The 17243-nt window shown below is 47.6% G+C and overlaps 6 protein-coding genes across 6 annotated transcripts; 3 read left to right on the top strand and 3 right to left on the bottom strand.

The window, feature by feature from the left end:
• Nucleotides 1-6: 6 nt before the first annotated feature.
• LACBIDRAFT_313095 (uncharacterized protein) lies at nucleotides 7-1830 on the top strand (the record flags this gene model as incomplete). Its single annotated transcript, XM_001888601.1, has 5 exons — nucleotides 7-387; nucleotides 439-495; nucleotides 558-980; nucleotides 1033-1296; nucleotides 1360-1830. 5 exons carry the CDS (start codon nucleotides 7-9, stop codon nucleotides 1828-1830), a joined length of 1596 nt encoding a protein of 531 aa, XP_001888636.1.
• Nucleotides 1831-2100: 270 nt separating this feature from the next.
• Nucleotides 2101-4398, bottom strand: LACBIDRAFT_255188 (glycoside hydrolase family 47 protein; the record flags this gene model as incomplete). The annotated part of the gene is made up of 16 exons (XM_001888659.1): nucleotides 2101-2151; nucleotides 2212-2231; nucleotides 2282-2342; nucleotides 2403-2592; nucleotides 2641-2670; nucleotides 2733-2828; nucleotides 2887-3090; nucleotides 3142-3254; nucleotides 3306-3332; nucleotides 3387-3405; nucleotides 3460-3534; nucleotides 3583-3641; nucleotides 3692-3976; nucleotides 4027-4232; nucleotides 4284-4302; nucleotides 4357-4398. Coding segments are annotated over 16 exons (1497 nt in total), but the record flags the coding sequence as incomplete, so codon positions are not given.
• Nucleotides 4399-8117: 3719 nt separating this feature from the next.
• On the top strand, nucleotides 8118-8879 carry LACBIDRAFT_192028 (uncharacterized protein; the record flags this gene model as incomplete). Its single annotated transcript, XM_001888602.1, has 6 exons — nucleotides 8118-8182; nucleotides 8238-8307; nucleotides 8358-8462; nucleotides 8513-8577; nucleotides 8637-8735; nucleotides 8790-8879. Exons 1-6 carry the CDS (start codon nucleotides 8120-8122, stop codon nucleotides 8877-8879), a joined length of 492 nt encoding a protein of 163 aa, XP_001888637.1. The 5' UTR covers nucleotides 8118-8119.
• Nucleotides 8880-10687: 1808 nt separating this feature from the next.
• LACBIDRAFT_333922 (uncharacterized protein) lies at nucleotides 10688-11757 on the bottom strand (the record flags this gene model as incomplete). The annotated part of the gene is made up of 7 exons (XM_001888660.1): nucleotides 10688-10698; nucleotides 10756-10864; nucleotides 10914-10933; nucleotides 10986-11092; nucleotides 11140-11220; nucleotides 11270-11574; nucleotides 11623-11757. The coding sequence occupies 7 exons, from the start codon at nucleotides 11755-11757 to the stop codon at nucleotides 10688-10690; spliced, it is 768 nt and encodes a 255-aa protein (XP_001888695.1).
• Nucleotides 11758-12982: 1225 nt separating this feature from the next.
• On the top strand, nucleotides 12983-14691 carry LACBIDRAFT_313099 (uncharacterized protein; the record flags this gene model as incomplete). The annotated part of the gene is made up of 5 exons (XM_001888603.1): nucleotides 12983-13060; nucleotides 13119-13408; nucleotides 13460-14054; nucleotides 14105-14258; nucleotides 14315-14691. 5 exons carry the CDS (start codon nucleotides 12983-12985, stop codon nucleotides 14689-14691), a joined length of 1494 nt encoding a protein of 497 aa, XP_001888638.1.
• Nucleotides 14692-14915: 224 nt separating this feature from the next.
• On the bottom strand, nucleotides 14916-16923 carry LACBIDRAFT_295718 (uncharacterized protein; the record flags this gene model as incomplete). Its single annotated transcript, XM_001888661.1, has 8 exons — nucleotides 14916-15226; nucleotides 15286-15318; nucleotides 15393-15909; nucleotides 15958-16036; nucleotides 16172-16433; nucleotides 16494-16611; nucleotides 16790-16815; nucleotides 16862-16923. 8 exons carry the CDS (start codon nucleotides 16921-16923, stop codon nucleotides 15148-15150), a joined length of 1176 nt encoding a protein of 391 aa, XP_001888696.1. The 3' UTR covers nucleotides 14916-15147.
• Between the last annotated feature and the right edge of the window lie 320 nt (nucleotides 16924-17243).

Raw genomic sequence — 17243 nt, forward strand, 5'->3', positions numbered from 1 at the left:
CCCAATATGAAGTTGGAGCCAAAGTCCCGGCGCAAGCACAAAAGACTCATACCATATATCCGTGTTCCGTCACCACCGCACCGAAACCACGGTGTCGAAGAAATGGAGGCGGAAGACACACCATCCATGTCTCCTCCGCCCAGTATGAAGTTGGAGCCCAAGTCCCCGCACAGGCACAAAAGATTGATACCATACGTCAGTGTTCCGTGCAGAAGTAGTGTCCGGCCGGCCAATAAACGACCTGCAAATGGTGACCTTGCTGAAAGGAGTCCGAAACTTTCTACGAAGCGCCGAAAGTTTGGTTCGGGGCAACTAGTCAAGGACGAAGTACCTCGCGTTGAGTCATCTACACCTAGACCCAGGAGGACTGCAATCATCTCTGCTAAAGTACGTGATCACGCTTTATTTAACCTCTCCATTCAGCCTGAGTTTTCTCAGCGCCCTCCACCCCAACTCCCTACTCCGACTACTACCTCAAAACGTCCAAAGAAAGAGGTACATTTATTCGAGTCCATGAAGACACACCCTCACCATTTTTTTTTTTCATTTTTGGACAGGAGAACAAAGTCTTCTCCCTCCCCCGTTCAATAACAGACACCTACCTCAAATCCTACGAACCCCTCACCATAACCCCACCCCCCACCTCACTCGCAGTCCCACGCAAACTCCTCCGACTCGCCTACGGCGGATCCGACCAACAATTCCTCCAATACATCCAACCAAGCACCAACCCCTCCAACCCTGGCACCGTCCGACGCATGGTATGGCCCCAAATCGAGATGAACCCACTCATGCCTAGCGTCGCCGGCCATCCTGGCATCGTCTTCGCTTCACGCCATGAGATACTGGAGAATCCACCGTGGACGGCGTGGTGTCGGTGTTTGGAGTCGCCAAAGGCTATGTGGTGTTATTTGGGTGAGTATGAGAGTGAGCTGTGTGGTCAGATGAGCGCGGAGCAGTTTAAGGATCAGCCGCAGAAGGTTCGCTCCTCCTCCTTTTCCTAGGTTAATGTGTTGACGAAATGGTTCGCAGGCAAAAGAAGCCTGGGCAGAGCTCTTGATCAAAGGCAAAGCATTCGACGTATACGTAGCCATGCGTGCGCGAATCGCACTCCGGAAACACAACGTCTTCCCACTCGAACCCCAGGCATTGGAAGATGGGAAACCTGAAACGGACGAACAGGTGGCTGAGAGAGCCAAATCCCTCGAAGACGAGGAGATAAAGGCCATCAAACGGAATAAAGGGCGGAAAGTGGATTCGGGGGATGTTATTAGGGCTTTTTCACGTGGGGACGAGGTATGCTTTTTCTTCTTCTTCTACTGTGTTTGTATGATGTGAATGAGGTGAATGGATTTTCAGGCGATCGATATTATACGAATGCGATGCGTTTCGTACGACCACGTATTCGCGCAAGATTTACAAAGACAGTTCGATAACTACGATCAACTTCTCGAGCGAGAGAAAGAGAAGAAGGCAGCGGAGGGGAAGCAGGGGTCGAGTTCGAAGAGGAAGATGCAGGGTGTGATGAGGAGAGGCGGGAAAGTGAAGGGAAAAGGGAAGGCTCGAGATGCAACGCGGTCTGATGAGGAAAGTGAGGATGAGGAAGGCGAATTTGAAGATGACCTCCAATACGAAAGCCGAGCCTCTTCTTCCTCTTCCCGGCCTAAGCGGAAGAGCACGAAATGGGACGCGAATACTGGGGGTCGGGTTGTGGTTGGACGGGGGGACGTGGAGGAGAACGATGGAAATGTGGAAGTGCTGGATTTGGAGAGTGATGATGATGAGTTGCCTGAGTTGACGGACAGTGATTCTGGTGCTGATAGTGATTAGATTTTAGTATGGAGGTTATCTCGTTTTTGGAAATGTATCTACTCTTGCGCTCTCTGTATATAGTTCATGTATTACTAGTGGTTGAAACAAGGTCGGAATACGCTCATTAGAAGGCGACGATATTCCTCGCCCTCAAACAGGTTGCTTCTCTGGTGGTTTGCTGCGTTGTTCTGGTTTCACGGCACCTCGAGAAAGAAGGGATATGAATTCCTCAAAAATGCTCTAATAGATTATGGTTGGTATCCTATGAATTCCTCAAAGCAAAAAGACTCAAGAAAACCCTGTCCGTATACTCGGCGTGAATATGGGGAAGGGGTGTGCCTGTCAACGTTGTCAAAGTTAGATTGAAATTTGGATGAGGAAAGAAAGATGGAAACATACCTCGGTATTGAAAACATATTCTGTGCAGAAAATCGTCAGTAGTCGTTTCTTTCAGAGTCAGGCTACGCACCATTCAATGGAAGCACGGTTGCATCGGAGAAGAGAAGGTATAGGTATTTCAATGTCTCACTCTGTCAGATGTTCGTGTTAGACGCTACATTCAAGAGTGAAAGAAGGGGGAAACGGCATACCATCAAGAATGTCTCCATCTTATCTTCCAACCTGCTCTCTGTGTTGCTAACATCCAAGATGGAAGCGTACCCGCCCGTCTCAACGCGGCAGTACTTTTCGATTGCTTGGAATATCTTCCAGCCATAGTCACGATAGCGTACATCTCCTGTCAATCGGAAAGCGATGAAGAGGGATTCAACAGTTTCTGGTCTGTTGGACAAGTCAGAAGAATCTGGGTCTCAAGTTCAAGACGCGTACCTCAAGATATAACGAGCATCATAGGACGGGCTAGCCGGAGATCTGCAACAAGAAAGAGGTATTAGCCTTCTTCACTACGACGCAAACTTGACACATACTCGTTGCCCTTGATGTACCAATCCTGCTCTCCAACACGTTCTCTGCCATCGTTTGGGACGTAAAAGTACGCAATTTCAGGAGCCAGTCCACTGCAGCGCAATTCAGTGATCCATGGCAAAAAAAAAAAAAAGCCTCATGGTCACGAACGTTGGGGTATCATAAGTATCCATACACGTCTCAATCAACTGTGACCCAGTCGTCCAATCCCGCTTGCCTACACTCGAGAGGTCGGATGCAGTCGGTGGTATTGGCACACTGCGAACGCGGGCTCCTGTGGCTGTAGCTCCTAGCATCAGGGACCCACCAAGGAAACAGACGAGGTGGTCCTGTTTTGGCTGTAATCGCCAATCTCTGGAAAGAGAAGGTCAGTCTTAGTAGGGGTATATCGAGAAGGGGAGCAACATTTGGTTAGCAGGTCGATGCTGCGGAAGGAGCTCAGCGGTCCACGTCATATGCTTCTTGACACCTTTTAGGATGAGATTCTTGTGGATGGCTTCCATGGCGTCTTCGTACATCTGAGTCCAGCGTTAGTAAATGGATTGTGTGCCAGTGAACAAAGTTATCACCTCGCGGTAGACGGACTCAGTGCGATTCTGTTGGCCAAGAATCAGCAAAAATTAGCTCAGTAATCTGAAGAATAATCGTACAGTTTGGATATATTGCTTTCTGTATTGAGGGCGATGAGATTCAATGTCGCGAAAAAAGAAGGGTAAATCTTACAGTAGATACTCATAATATGAGTCTCCGCGAGATCCCAGTCGAATATCGGATATTAGGAATTGCCCATTATCTGCGCTGAGGATACGGTCAGCACCCTTTCCATCAGAAATAAGGATTGCAAACCTCATGTAGATGGGAGCTAGCCCAGATGGTAATCTCGCAGCCTTGATAACTTTCATGACCTTGACAGGAACGTCAAATGTGGACAACAGTCAAAACGTATAAATTTAACCTTTTCAGCTTTGTGCCAGTACTCATCGTTGTCCGTCAGAAAGCTCAGATACCGAAGCTCAAGCTGGAGCGTCGACGCTTCGGCGGTGCTCACAAGGCTAGCAAGACCAGCTTCGTTAACTCCTGTGCGCATCTTCAGGTTGACCATTGACTTTGGAAGACCAGAGGGAGTGTCGAAAGCCGAGAGCAAACGATCAGCGAGGTCTTGAGCCCGCTCAAGAAAGATAGGATCGTCATCCGAAAAGTGGTATGCAGAGAGAAGACCCCCAAGGGCTCGGATCGTTGTCTGGCGGTATGTGAGTTCCCGGAAGCGTAAATGGGAAAAAGAAGTCTAACCTCAAAGGTATTAAAATTTCCATCGCGCTCGAAGGATTGCTTGTTCGCCACCCAATTTCGTGCACTCTCGTACTCCTCTTGCAGCCCCATGATCTGCATCGTGTCGATAGAATCGACGATGAAGTATCCTATACCCCCCGCTTCTGTGAGATTCGACCCTTTTTTCTCTATTGGGTGGTATTCGTCGCTACCCATCGCATCTCGTTCTGTCGATTCAACTTTAGCTTGAGTTCATTGCGAGGTAGGAGATTTTCTACCGTATGCTGCCCATGCATGCTGCAAGGCAAGATCAATATATGAAAACGAAGTAAAGAACACTGCCCTCCGTACCTTGAAAGCTTTCACGATGGCATCCCGCTTCGGTATATCCGCTGAAAAGTCAACTTGCCTGACAACTCCTCCCGGCACTATTTCCCATCCCTGAATCGTTGAGATGCGGGAACCCAGGAGGCTCTGCAAAAGATCTGTCTTTGGAGGTCCCGGCGTCAGTTACGAACAGAGAAGGTGATGGCATCGCACCTGAAGCCAAAGGAAGAGAACAATCGACACCAGCAAGCTGCCCAAAGTCTTGTTGAAGAATGGCCTGGGCTTGTATTTCCGCGGTTGTTCCAGCTTTGACACGTCAATTGTCTCGACATCATCGTCCGTCGCGTCCAAGGCGCCTCGCTTCCTCAACGTGGCCTCCGACATTGTTGGCAATGGTTAAGGTCCAGGATGAGGAGTGAATCCAGGTATCTGATAATGTTACGTAGTCCCGCTGAACATACGTAGAATCGTTGTTCCCCTGAGCGTGTGGTCCGAGATTTGGCAAGAGAGGCTGCTAGGGGCAAGGATCGTGAGAGGACTTGGAGAGGACCAAATCAAACCGCCCACCACCACGCCAAGCCCTGTTGAGGCATCTCAGCACAAGCGTCGACAATCCAGACTTTACGAAGCTGATATTAGAACTTCCTCGCAAAAAGAAATCCCACACGTTCACTCAGCATCCGTCGTGAGTACGCTTCGAGTCGGAACTTTTCAATTTATAACATATCCAATTGCTAGTTGTCCGGGAATAATGACCTTCAACGACTGCGACCAGACTTCGACGAATGCGAGCAGCTGACCCAACTGTGATCATGACTCGTCGATATCACTCACATCCATTCTGACGGCTTCCATGTTATCCGGATTTAAAGTCCAAGGAAGCTCGACCAGTCAAGGCAAACTTTCGATTTCCATCAACAATGCCGAGACGTACTTCTGGTTGCGCTACCTGATCATCGACTTGAACAATCCCCCCACAGGTCACAATAGTGTGGCCCAGGGGGTGGCAAGCCGGTTCCTCTTTGTTTATTATATATGAAGGGGTCAGTGCCCAATTTATGGATCCTATAAATTGCAGCGCTCATCCTTTGGCGTGCCTCTCCACCAGACTCCATGTTCTCTGGATTTCATCTCAACCTTTTTGGCTCCACAACCCCTCCAATTCTTGATGCGTCCCCTCACTCAGTACGTGTCTGAGTTGTTCCAATAAAGCCTTGACTGATAATAATCTTCCAGATCTACCCCATAATTCCACCTGATTTGAGAGTAGGCAACTTACATCTAAGAAACTCCAAAGAAACTCAATTTGACGCGTCTTCAAGGTGTTCGATGGCCTTTGTGAAATCAAGAGTTCTGCATCGGAAGTCCGAAAATCTCCCAGCAGTACAAAGGTGCGACTCGAACAACGGGGGCGCGCCCTTAGCTCCAACACACCATTGAAACGGGAAACTTCCCCGGACGATGAATTCCGTCCATTTGACTTGGCGGCCCATGTGGCTTTCATGAAGCTCGAAGATGACGGGCCATTTAGCCCCAAATCCACCCCATCTACACCTGTCAGCTATTCAGGACCTTCATCTTTCTTCCCTACTTAATCTGCGTGTACCATAGGCTCGGAAGCCGAAACCAACCGTCAACGCCACTCCAGTGAGATCACCTTTGACGGGCCAACGCACACCCTCAGTCTCGGTGAAGCGTGAGGCAAGTGAGTTTCGCAGCACGAAAGCTTCCCCATCAACACCGTCTACACCTGTAGGAATTTACATCCCTGATATCTCAACTTTATTTGAAAATTGTCACAGACTCGACAGAGAGATTCCGCTCACAAGACGCCAGATTCAAAATCAAAAACAAGCTCGACCAGGACTCCACGGGCAAGCACGGGCGCTACTTTGTCACCAGTACGTTTTTGTTCTTTGAGTGACTGCTTTTTTTTTTCACGCTGCCTTACTTTCAGACCCAACGTCGCGTTACGTCCTCGACATCCTTAGCAAAGCATCATGCTATTCTTTCACTGACGTCTACTCTGCCTGAGCTCTTACGAAGGGGTCATGATGTCTATTTTCGGGACGATAGAATGACGAAGCTAAAGACGTATCAAGCATTAGACTTGATAAAACTGAAGCAACGAGAACTTGAGAGCCGATCTGATCCATCCATTCCCAAAGGATATATACTAGCTTATTATATGGGGTAAGCAATCCTGAGGTCTGCTTTCCGCCACCTGCTGATTGCTGCGCATAGTCTTGGGAAGACCGTCGTGACGGTCGGTTTGATCATTGATAATCCTCCACCAAAAACCCTTTCGGAAGAGGGTATCACTCCGACTACTTTGTGAGTGTAATCCCCTATGTATCCTCGCTTTGGACTTACCAACCTGTGTAGAGTTGTATGTCCCACGGAAGGTCTTCTGTATCACTGGAGAGACCACCTCGATTCATTGTCCTGCGGAAAGTTAGGCGTACACATTTATCACGGGCCAGGAAAGACAATGCGTATGCTCTTTTCTGCTCCGATTGACACAAGTTACTGATTTTCCACGAGGCGCTGCTGATGTGATAGTAGGTCACTTTCCTGTTCTTTATCCCAAGCGCGCGAGGCTAATATGTCGCTACAAAGCTTTGTACCCTTCATCAAGTTGTACATCAGTTCAAAGTTTTCCTACGACACTTAAAGGACATCGGGTTTGAACTTCCAGAGGATGGGCGGCCCCCGGCTAACTATAAACTGACTGAGGATGATATCAGCATTCTCTGGGAGACTGCACCGTTGCTCGTTATTCACTGGTACCGACTTGTTCTGGGTAAGTGAACGATTCTCCGTTAAACATCTGTTAATCTTTTTGCATAGATGAATCTCAGCATATACGAAACCCAGACTGCAAAGGTGCCATTGCCATGATAACTATGCGAGCGCTGTTTGTTCTGGTGCTCACTGGTACACCAATGCAGGTGCGCCTCCTCCTAACTGACGTCCCTTCCCTTCGTCGAGACCTTTCAACAGAATAAGGAACGTGATATTCAGCCACAATTACAACTGATTGGCGTCAGATATATGGGTATGGACAACATTGAGGTGTTTGACAGGCTAGTTACAGCACCACTCGCTCGGGCCAACAGGATATTAGCGCATAATTGCTTGCTGGTGCGTACGTTCGTTTCATACAAGACAACAGTTTTCATTGACATACTCTGGTCTCAGGGTGCAATAAGGGGTGCTATGATTTACAGGCCACTTTCACTGCCTGGCCTTTCGAGTCAGTTAATCGAACTGAGCACAAGACAACCGGATCACATCATCATCGTCGATCTGACAGCCAAAGAGCAAGTCCTGTACGATTACATGTCAGACCTTCCTCTGTTTGGTTTTGTGATAATGTTGCGCCAGCGTCAATGTGAGGTCCAGCCCAAGTCTAAGGTGACTTTCTCTGACGAGATTTGGTTCATAGCATGCCTCGATCCAAGACTCCTATTAAAGCCACTGACTGAACAGGAGAGGAAGCTTCTCGCAACAATGAAACCAAAAAGTGTTGACTTAGCCGCAGCCACCGCGAGCTACCTGGAAATTGATGACGTTCCACTTGAGTACGCCTCCCTCTTCTTAGAAAACCGGCTTACTGATGGATCATACAACCAGGGACGATGAGTGTGATGACGCTCTGGAAGCCACTACCTTACCTTCGAAAGCTGCCGAAGAAACACAAGACTATGTTCTGAACGTTCAACTTCTTCCCAAGGAGTTGCAACCCGTCGCAGACATCTTCGTCGATCAGTACAAATCAACTAAAATGATTCAAGTTTTGAAGATTGTGCATGACGTCAGGGCTCGGGGTGAAAAGACAATCATCTTCGTGCGTCGTCTTCTTCCTCCGAATTCACACTCATCCGCTAATAAGTCCTGTGTAGTCAAGCTTCGTGTCCCTCTTATCTCTGATCGGCGATGCGCTCGCTGAGCGACATACCGGCTTTACTAGTTGTACGTTTCCAATCATTTATTCTTGACAGACTTTCTAAGGAGGCTGGCAGACACTGGCGCCTTGTCCTCGGCCCAACGACAAATGGCTTTGAAGCGGATCTCTCAAGATACACAATGCCAGGTCATATTGATCTCCATCAAAGCAGGAGGCACAGGCGAGTTTTTCGTCAAGATAGTTGATCTCTCAGCTCTGATGGTAAAGCAGGGTTGAACATCACGGCTTGTAACCATGTTATTATTATGGATCCCTGGTGGAACCCTTACGTTGAGGTGAGGACCATTCACCTTTACCTCTCCAAACCACATGAAGGGAACTTTTGTGCCGGCAGGAGCAAGCCATCTCACGTGCCCATCGCATCGGACAGTCGAAGGATGTTCATGTGTACCGAATATTAGCAAGGAACACTATTGAAGAACGGATTGTTGAGGTAATTACTTTCTGCTTATCAACATGTGTTTTTGACTGGAAACGCATTGATTAGATTCAGAACAAAAAGCGGGAGACCATTGAAGCGTTCCTTGACCGGGCTGCTCTGCAAACCCATGAAGGGGACGCTCATATCATCGCTTGACAATTGTCGCTCTTTCCAAAATAGATGTACATCTGGGAATTACAATATCAATTACAACATTAGTTCTGCCAGTGGAATGGAGAGAGGACAGACAACGGGTGTAGCGGTATTTAACACCATAGTACATCCGTCTGGTAGGATATCTGCTACTAAGCAGGAGTGTCGCACATTCAAAGACAGAATCGCGCCTTTCGCTACTCAGTAAGCCAACGCTGCACAGTCACACTGTCAGGAACAGAGCAACCGCTATACAGTTGACCCATAGTTTCCCGCTTCAGACTTTGAGTCTATCGACGTGGTGTAAGTGTTTGTAAAGCCGGAAGCTGCTTCAATGACACTAGCCTTTACAATCGCTTCTTCGACCGAATCTCTCACGACCAGGCGGTGAACAGTGACGGGATTCATCTGACCTATGCGATATACCCGACAAATCGCTTGTTCCTGGAAGGCAGACATCAGGCGCTGTTTTCTCCTTGATCTCCGAGACAACTTACTTCAAGGTAGGGATTCCACCAGGGTTCCATGAATATCACGCTGCTACAAGCTGTGATGTTCAGACCTGCAACGGGGGTGTTCAGGGAAAGCCCAAATTAAGAAAAGACTGAGGACGATTCACCTACACCGCCCGCCGTTATCGACACAATCATAACGGTGCATTCCTTGTCTTGCGAGATTTGGTCCAAGGAAGCATTGCGCTCCTTCGCTGTCATGTCCCCAGTATCTACAACGGGCTGCAGTTAGTTTGGACGAGAGAGGGCAGTGAACTTGTAGTACATTCTGCCCAGGATAACCGCGCATTCAAAAGAGCATTTGTTAGCGAGGGAATGAGGCTGGTAAAGTGAATCTAACACATGCATAAGACGAAGGGGTGGTCGATCTAGCAGAGAGTACTGACGAAAATGATAGTCTTTTCGCCTGGGGTACGATTCTTCAAAATTGTGAGAGCGGCAGACAGCTTGGATGATAGGTATGTGTCCTTGAAAAGTCTTCTTGAACTATGAAGGTCTGGAGGCAGAGATCTGATAGAGATGGCTTTGGATGACCTGCCGTCCTCGAGTCTGTAGAAAATATCATTGAATTGTCGAATCAGGCCAACAGCAGAAATCTAACTTGGGATGCAGGTCTGCAGTTGTATCCTCTTCAGTCACGGGGCTTTCGATAGATAATGCCTCAGTAAGAAGGACGGCGTGGTCGCATGCTTGATCAAAGCATTATAAGATAAAGGATGCGGACCGCCATGGAATGAATACCTTGTCGAAGCCGCATCAACTTGCTCAGATAACAAGAAAAGGACATCGCTCGAACATGTTCATATACCAGTCTTTCGTGATGTGTGAGTGTGATGCTGACAAGTTTCTCAGTCTTGCTCGGCAAAGAAATTATTGGTCTTCCGGTTTCGGGGTTGATTTTGTCCCGAACGATACAAAAGTCTTTCATAATGGTCTAAATAACCAGTAAGGGCCTTATCGCACTGAAAAAAACGGGAGGTATACCAACATCAAGGGTTTTCCGGGCCCCCGGATCCTTGATTGGTCCTTTCTGGCGCCGGGAATAAATTCGACGCTGGAAAATGTCCAAGCGGTTGATTTCCAGATATGTTACGTTTAGAAAGACAAGCAAAGTGAATAAATCGAAAGGAGAGTTCTGTAAGTAATAAAGTCAACTTGGGATCGCAGGTGTTTTGGGAGTTTTAGAGGCAAACCTGAGCTGGAGTACCAGACAGACATAAGCCATGGTCTTTTTGCAATGCCCACAGGGCTGCCGCTAACTTTGTGAATGGATCCCGACCGAAATGTGCCTCATCTAGGTCATGAATTAGCTGTTGGAAACTCAAAGAATCTTGAACTTAAAAAGTCAAGTCAACTTCATCACGTACCTACAATTACGCGATAAAAGCGCCTGTTGTATAACGGCGTCTTCGCCTTGTGGCTTGGATCTTTTGAGACAATACGATGCTGATTGCGAAGTTGACTAAAAGTCGCAAGCTACAAATGATTGAGCGAGCTGTTTTTCTTGGCTGAAAAAGTGTATTACAATGATATCCGCCTTTTCATCTAAATAAAAAATATGTCAGGCGCTGGCATTGTCACATGGACGAAAGCTCACCAAAAGTCGTAGAAATAGAGTCATAATAGCACACCTTGAGTTTCGGAGCAAACTTCTTAGCTTCCGAAGACCAGTGCTTCATGATCCCTTGATTCGGGCAAAGAACTCTGAAGTGACGAATCAGCGTAGCTAGACATGGAGAAGCACTACTTACAGCGTTGATCGAGATTCCGTCCTATTGGGTTTCGCGGGATTGCAGCATATCAATGCCAGTGCCGTCGGGGTCTTTCCGTATCTTTGAACAGCGTAAGCAAAACGGAGAATAAAGAGGGTAGTGTACATACCCCATCTCGTATCCCAAAATAAACCCAGTGTTATTATAGACATTACCATCGCAAACCATTTCACCTTTCTCTCGATTGCATAACCGGGCAAGGTCGAGAGATTGATACCATTTCAGGCGAGTCCCATTCTCAAAGATAGCTACCGATCCATGGTGAACAATCGGTGGGATGTTCACTGGGTTATCCGTAAAGAATGCAGGTAGTTTATCCCAGATGACGGATCTGGAGGGAATGGGGGGTCCTTGGGGTCCCTTCGTGACCTTATCTTTGTCAGTTATAGAGGATGCTCTCTCTTTCAAGGGTCGCTACGATGGGTTCGTCAAAACGACATTTACTAACAAAGAAACACATACATTACGAACGAGTCTCCCGGACTCGGATTCATCAGCACTGTCTTGGGAGGGCAGACTCTCTTTGAGCCGTCTGGGGCCAGGAGCAAACCGATAAACTGTTGCTTCCGTCAAGGAAAATTGAGCGAAGTTGTCCATTGCTGTAGAAAGCTGGCGATTGGTAGCAATCCTTTATTAACCAAAGCCCAGTGACAGTTTGACAGGCCGTAAAGGTAACGTGGTGACACTCTGACAGCGAGGCCTTTATTCTCCAGAGACGTCGTCGCAGAAGAACCGTAACAGGTGGGAGCTCGACAGCAACTCGGAGTCCTCAAAATAAAGGTCTTTGTTCTGCAAGTAGCGGAGTTTGGCCAATAAAGGGCACGAGTTCGGATAATGCCGTTGGTGGAACTCACGAAGTCAAGGACTCGTAGAACAAGATAACAAGCCCAGTGCGATGATAGATACGACTCAGAGGTGACAGGTCTGCATCTGCTGGTCGGTACTCTCAAGCCATTTAGAGTCTCAGCCATTTATCAACTCGGGCAGTCATCGTTACGAAAGTTTCTGCATGTCTAGACTCTATTCTCCCCAATAAGAATCATCAAAAAAGACTTATGCGGATACTACATGACTGACCGTCTTTAAGCAAGGCTCCTGCGCAGCGCACTGAGCGACATACTCGCATAAGTAGCCAATCATAGAGCTGACTGAACCGCAAATCGTCGTGAAGGGCACGGGTTTTTGGACGCCATCACTGATCGATCCGTCACTGCCTTGTTTACATTGTTACATTGACAATAATACTGACAAATAACGACAGACAGAACAACTTCAACTTTACTCCTCACTTGCAAGGCAAAAAAGTGGCGGCAAACTTGCGATTTTCGGAGGACTTTCAATCGTCTAGGATATGCGCGTCAACATTCAATTGTCGCTCTGAAATCCCTCCGGTGACATGAATCAGCTATGGTACACCTAAAACACCTCAGGCTCACTGTCCGGCTTAGGTGGGCCCTGATATGAGCTACGACCTCGGTGCTGCTGACTTACGACCTGAAAAAATAATGTATAGGTCGTTATATTACCATCCGACGCCAGAGATAACATCTGACTTGAAAAGATCGGAGGGATATATTATGTCAATGGTGAAACGTTGTACCTGGCGGCATAACTTGGCCCAAGGCGGTCAACCATTGAGACTCCAGTGATTGTCCACATGTAAATTCAATGCAAGCGCTCCGGTAAATGTTACTCCGAGAGACAATTTCCAGCACATTCTTGCCTGAAGATATAATTGGACGACAAATGGGAATCTCACTTAGTTTGTGGAAAATCGGTTGTATAAAGGGATAGGAATTCAAACCATCATTTCCATCCAAGAATGAGTTCGCAACCGCCTTCTGAACGTTCCAGTCTTCGCAGAGGAGATGCATGTATTAACTGTCGTCGAAGGAAAATGGTAGGCTTCATATCACGTCGCCTGGTCGAAGTCGGTCATTGACGTTTTACCTTCTTAGAAATGTGATGGTGCTCGTCCAATTTGTGGTCGATGCCAACGAGCAGATAGACCTGATGACTGTGAATATATATCTGGACATGAACGCTCTATGGCACAAATTCTAGAAGATAGCATCGCCGTTCTCGAGGCTCGCATTCAACAGCTCCAGGACCCCCAGATGTCCACGACCCCGGCGGCTGTACCGTCGTCCTACGCGGCTAACCAGTCGCCGCCCGGGGGTCTTGCGTTCCAGCGGAATGCCTCACAGTCCTTCGCACGAGAACCTTCGAAGCAGGTCATCGAAAAGCTGTCGGTCTTTCATTTCATATCATTCTTTTTCTGACAAAATTGTTTTCAAAGATTGGATTGCTTTCTTCTACATTCTTCGGAGTTCGGTTTTTTCTTGAACGTTCCTCGCTTTCGCCATTCGATGACCACCTTCCCGCCTGGGCATCCCTCCCGCCCTTCTCCGGCACTCTCATTTGCCGTATACTTGTGGGGAGCCAATCTTTCCCGCGATGCGTCGCTCATGGCGCATGAATCAGCTTATTTGAACCGCGCTGCACAAGAGATCGCAGTAAATTTATCCGGAAATCACCCTAGGAAAATTATTGAGGGAGTTCAAGCAGATGTTTTGCTCGCGTACTATTTTTTCTTCAAAGCGCGCTTTTCGGAGGGAAAGTATTATGTGACATCAGCAGTCTCGACAATGCTCGCTGCAGGGCTACACAGGTTACCTCCCGCCCGGAGTACCTCCAACACAGCCCTCATGATTTTGCCAGCCCGTGATGCTGTTGAGGAGGCGGAGAGAATAATAGGAATTTGGACAGTTCTTGCCTTGGACAAAGCTTGGGCGGTGGCCCTCGATGAGACGCCGAATCTGTTCACGCTCAATGGTAAACACGATACACAAATTGACATCCCATGGCCTCTCGACATGGAGGATTACGAACAGGTTCGATGACCCTCAAATTATATTCAATTCCCTTTACATTCTGTTGTCAGGGCCGGTTTGTCCCGCAACAGACGTCTCAAACCTTACATAAATTTTTGAGCAACATTCCGACTTCAGATGTAGGGTCATCAAAGCAAGCCGTTCATGCGAAGGCGGTTATTTTATGGGAAAGCGTGGCTGATTTTTGCCGCACTTGCAAGACCGGTAAGGGATTTACAGCCCTCTGTTCATCATGGACAATTCGATCCATCTCCAAATAGGTATCCCGCAGCAAGAGGCGACTACTCTCCGTGGCACATTCAATTCTTTAGATCTCCTCATCGAGAGGTTGATCGCATCGCTACCCCCAACGGATCGAATTTCGGCTGTGCCGCATCCTGCCAACGTTCGCAGACTCGTCTTTGCTCTGAGTCTGCTTCATATTTCCACTATCTGTCTACATGACGCCGTCCCACCCGGAAATGAAGTCTCAAAGCAGAAGCGTCTGAATGCCGCCCAGTCTATCCTGGAAATAGTTACTTCGATAAAGCCTCGAAATTTAGGCTATATAAATCCGGTAATTGGCGTAAGTCGCGGGATATGCTTCAGAGGTGCAACCGTTGATTTCAAAGCGTCAGTTCATTTGGGTCAAAGCTAGTAATGTCATCACGACCGAAGTATCTATCTTGCGGGCCTCCCGTGGTTATGCAGACCCCGCCGGCTCGTCTTCAAGACTAGAAGAACGTCTTTTACGAGTTGTGCAGCGTGCCCTTCCAGCAATGCAAGCATACTCGTCTACTTGTGTTTTAACAGGTGAGATTGGAATTTATAAGTAATTTTGGCTTATCTTTTCCTCTAGACTTTCAAGTAAATTCGATCAAGGAGGCGATCAATGCACTTTAATTTTGTCCGATGACCTCGGATGAGCAATGCTGGTTTTTGATTTTCCAACATGACTTGTTCTAGTGTACCTATCCACATTTAGATATGTACTACAATTATGTAGCCCGTCTGAAACGGGCGTGAAGGGTTTAATAATCAGTGGTCGTTCAAATTTCCCTAAACATGCAGAGTAAGACACGTTCAGGCCCAGGGAGGGCTTAACATTTAACCCTCAGCTAGTTTCGGGTGCGGGCTGGGTGCCTTCCAATTTCTTACAAATTCGCTTGTGTGTCGGCCAGGCGTAGCGTTGGCTAAGTCAAAACCATCATTAGTTCCCTGAGTCAGATTCAATTGTGTTCCTCTTACTTACCAATCTTTCGAACAGTAATACACAAGCTTGCACCTGAAAAAAGCAACCAAAATTATGATGGCTGATCAGCGCTGATGGCTGAATGGAGGACAAAATACTTTACGTACTTGGCGCACAGCATCAGACCTTCTTCCTGGAATTCTTGACAATACGCGCATTGTCTGCCATGCTTTGCCTTCCAGGTTGAACTGACCTCGGGCCTCACTTCCTTTGTGCCCAAAACCTCATCGCGCACGCTTTGTGGGGCAGGTTCCTTCTCCCCACGCTGCGCCAGGAGGTTGTCAATTTTCTCAACCTCGCCTGGGAGAAGTGAGGGAACGAATGTCTCGGGAGTGACATGGAAGATGGGGGGCAGCTTGGCTGCTTTTCGACCCTTTATCTGAGAGGGTGTTGGTGCTTCCTTGCCATTGAGGAAAACCGAGTCAATGGCGTAGCCATGCTTTGACGTCGTGTAAGTTGCGCGAACCCTAAGCTCATGAAAAGATTGAACGCATGAAATGTTAGAAACGAAGTACCAGTTAGGCTTTCCCTCTTTGTGGTGAAGATATGTCAGAAGAGAAAAGAACCGATCGGCTTGGTATTTAGTGAGAGCATCGTAGTCGTGATGCGAAAAGTTTCCGCAGTCTACAAGACGACATTAGGGCCATGGACATGATCGCAAGAGCTGCTTACTGCAAGTGGGTGGAAAGATCATCACCACCAGGAATCGAGTGGTTGTCATATCAGTGAAGACGAGATGTCCCCAGTCTCTCTGCTCAAGTATTAGGAGATTCTGCCTTGTAATCCATTACTGCAGCGTACCTCGCGTTTTGCAGATGCCTTCACTAGCTGATGATCATGCCGCTTACTTAGCTTGGAATGGCGTTGAATAGCTTTGAGAGCTTACCTCATACAGATACAAAATGGGAACGTATTGATCCTCGTATTCCGACTTTGTCTCTCTCGCCCTATCAGCACAGTATCTGCTGACCTGGTTGATAATCTTTTTACGTGCGAGAAAGTCATCGCGAGAGAGATCTGGGGCGTCCTCGGGTGACCGCTGGAACTTCCGCGAGACATCGTTCGTGTAGACTCCCAAGTCACGACATTGTATGAGCCTAGTTGTTGCACATGTCCCTGAGGTGTTGACCATCATCATTGGATTGAAACTGAGCGAAAGGGTGCTAATGTAAATAGCCCGAATGGTTTCGTAAGAAAAGTCCACTCACTATGGGAGGCTGCTGAACAAGTCCTCCATGGTGTCAGTGATCGTAAGATAAAAATTCGTGTGGCACCGGGTAGTGAATCCTTGAGATTCTTTGACAGAAATGCTAAGGGCAACGAGAACTGGGGTGAAAATCGTTTTGGAAGGAGATCACGTGCGCATAATCGAGCACAGCACGTGTTCTAATGAGGACAACCTGTCTCAACAGCAGGTTTTGAACACCTTGAAAGAAACGTGTTAAAAATGGTTAATCCAACCGAAGAAAATGCTGGTGAGAGACGCGTCCAAACCTGAACAGACCGTGCTTGGTGACGAAATGTATGCGTCTAATGAACTGTGACCAGATTGTGACGCGACGTGTTGTTAGCACACGTGACCGCGGTGACGACGTTGTGGGCAGGTGAAAATGCCGCAAATTTAATGCGATCAAACATGATCATTTGCAACTTTATCATGAATTTACATGGGGAACTCAGACTAATTCTATGTTTAACAGGTGGTCGAAACATCAAGTCGGATTGGCACCTTTGTATGATCGCATTCTTCATCTACAGTCTCGGAAATGCTCAAGTTTTTCTCTAGTGAATTTCGCTTTTTCAATCCCGAATCTGGAAATCATCCAAGTCTCTTCGAGGGGGGCCGAAGGCTTATCACCTCTGTAATCTTATCACGGGCTTTGAGAATGCTGATTCTTCAGCTTCTTGAGAACAAATCGGTCCCCGAAGCAGCCCTCTGATTGACGCCAACCACCAAT

The sequence above is a fragment of the Laccaria bicolor genome, genomic scaffold (assembly GCF_000143565.1).
Source record: "Laccaria bicolor S238N-H82 LACBIscaffold_57 genomic scaffold, whole genome shotgun sequence".
In the NCBI taxonomy this organism is placed as follows: domain Eukaryota; kingdom Fungi; phylum Basidiomycota; class Agaricomycetes; order Agaricales; family Hydnangiaceae; genus Laccaria; species Laccaria bicolor.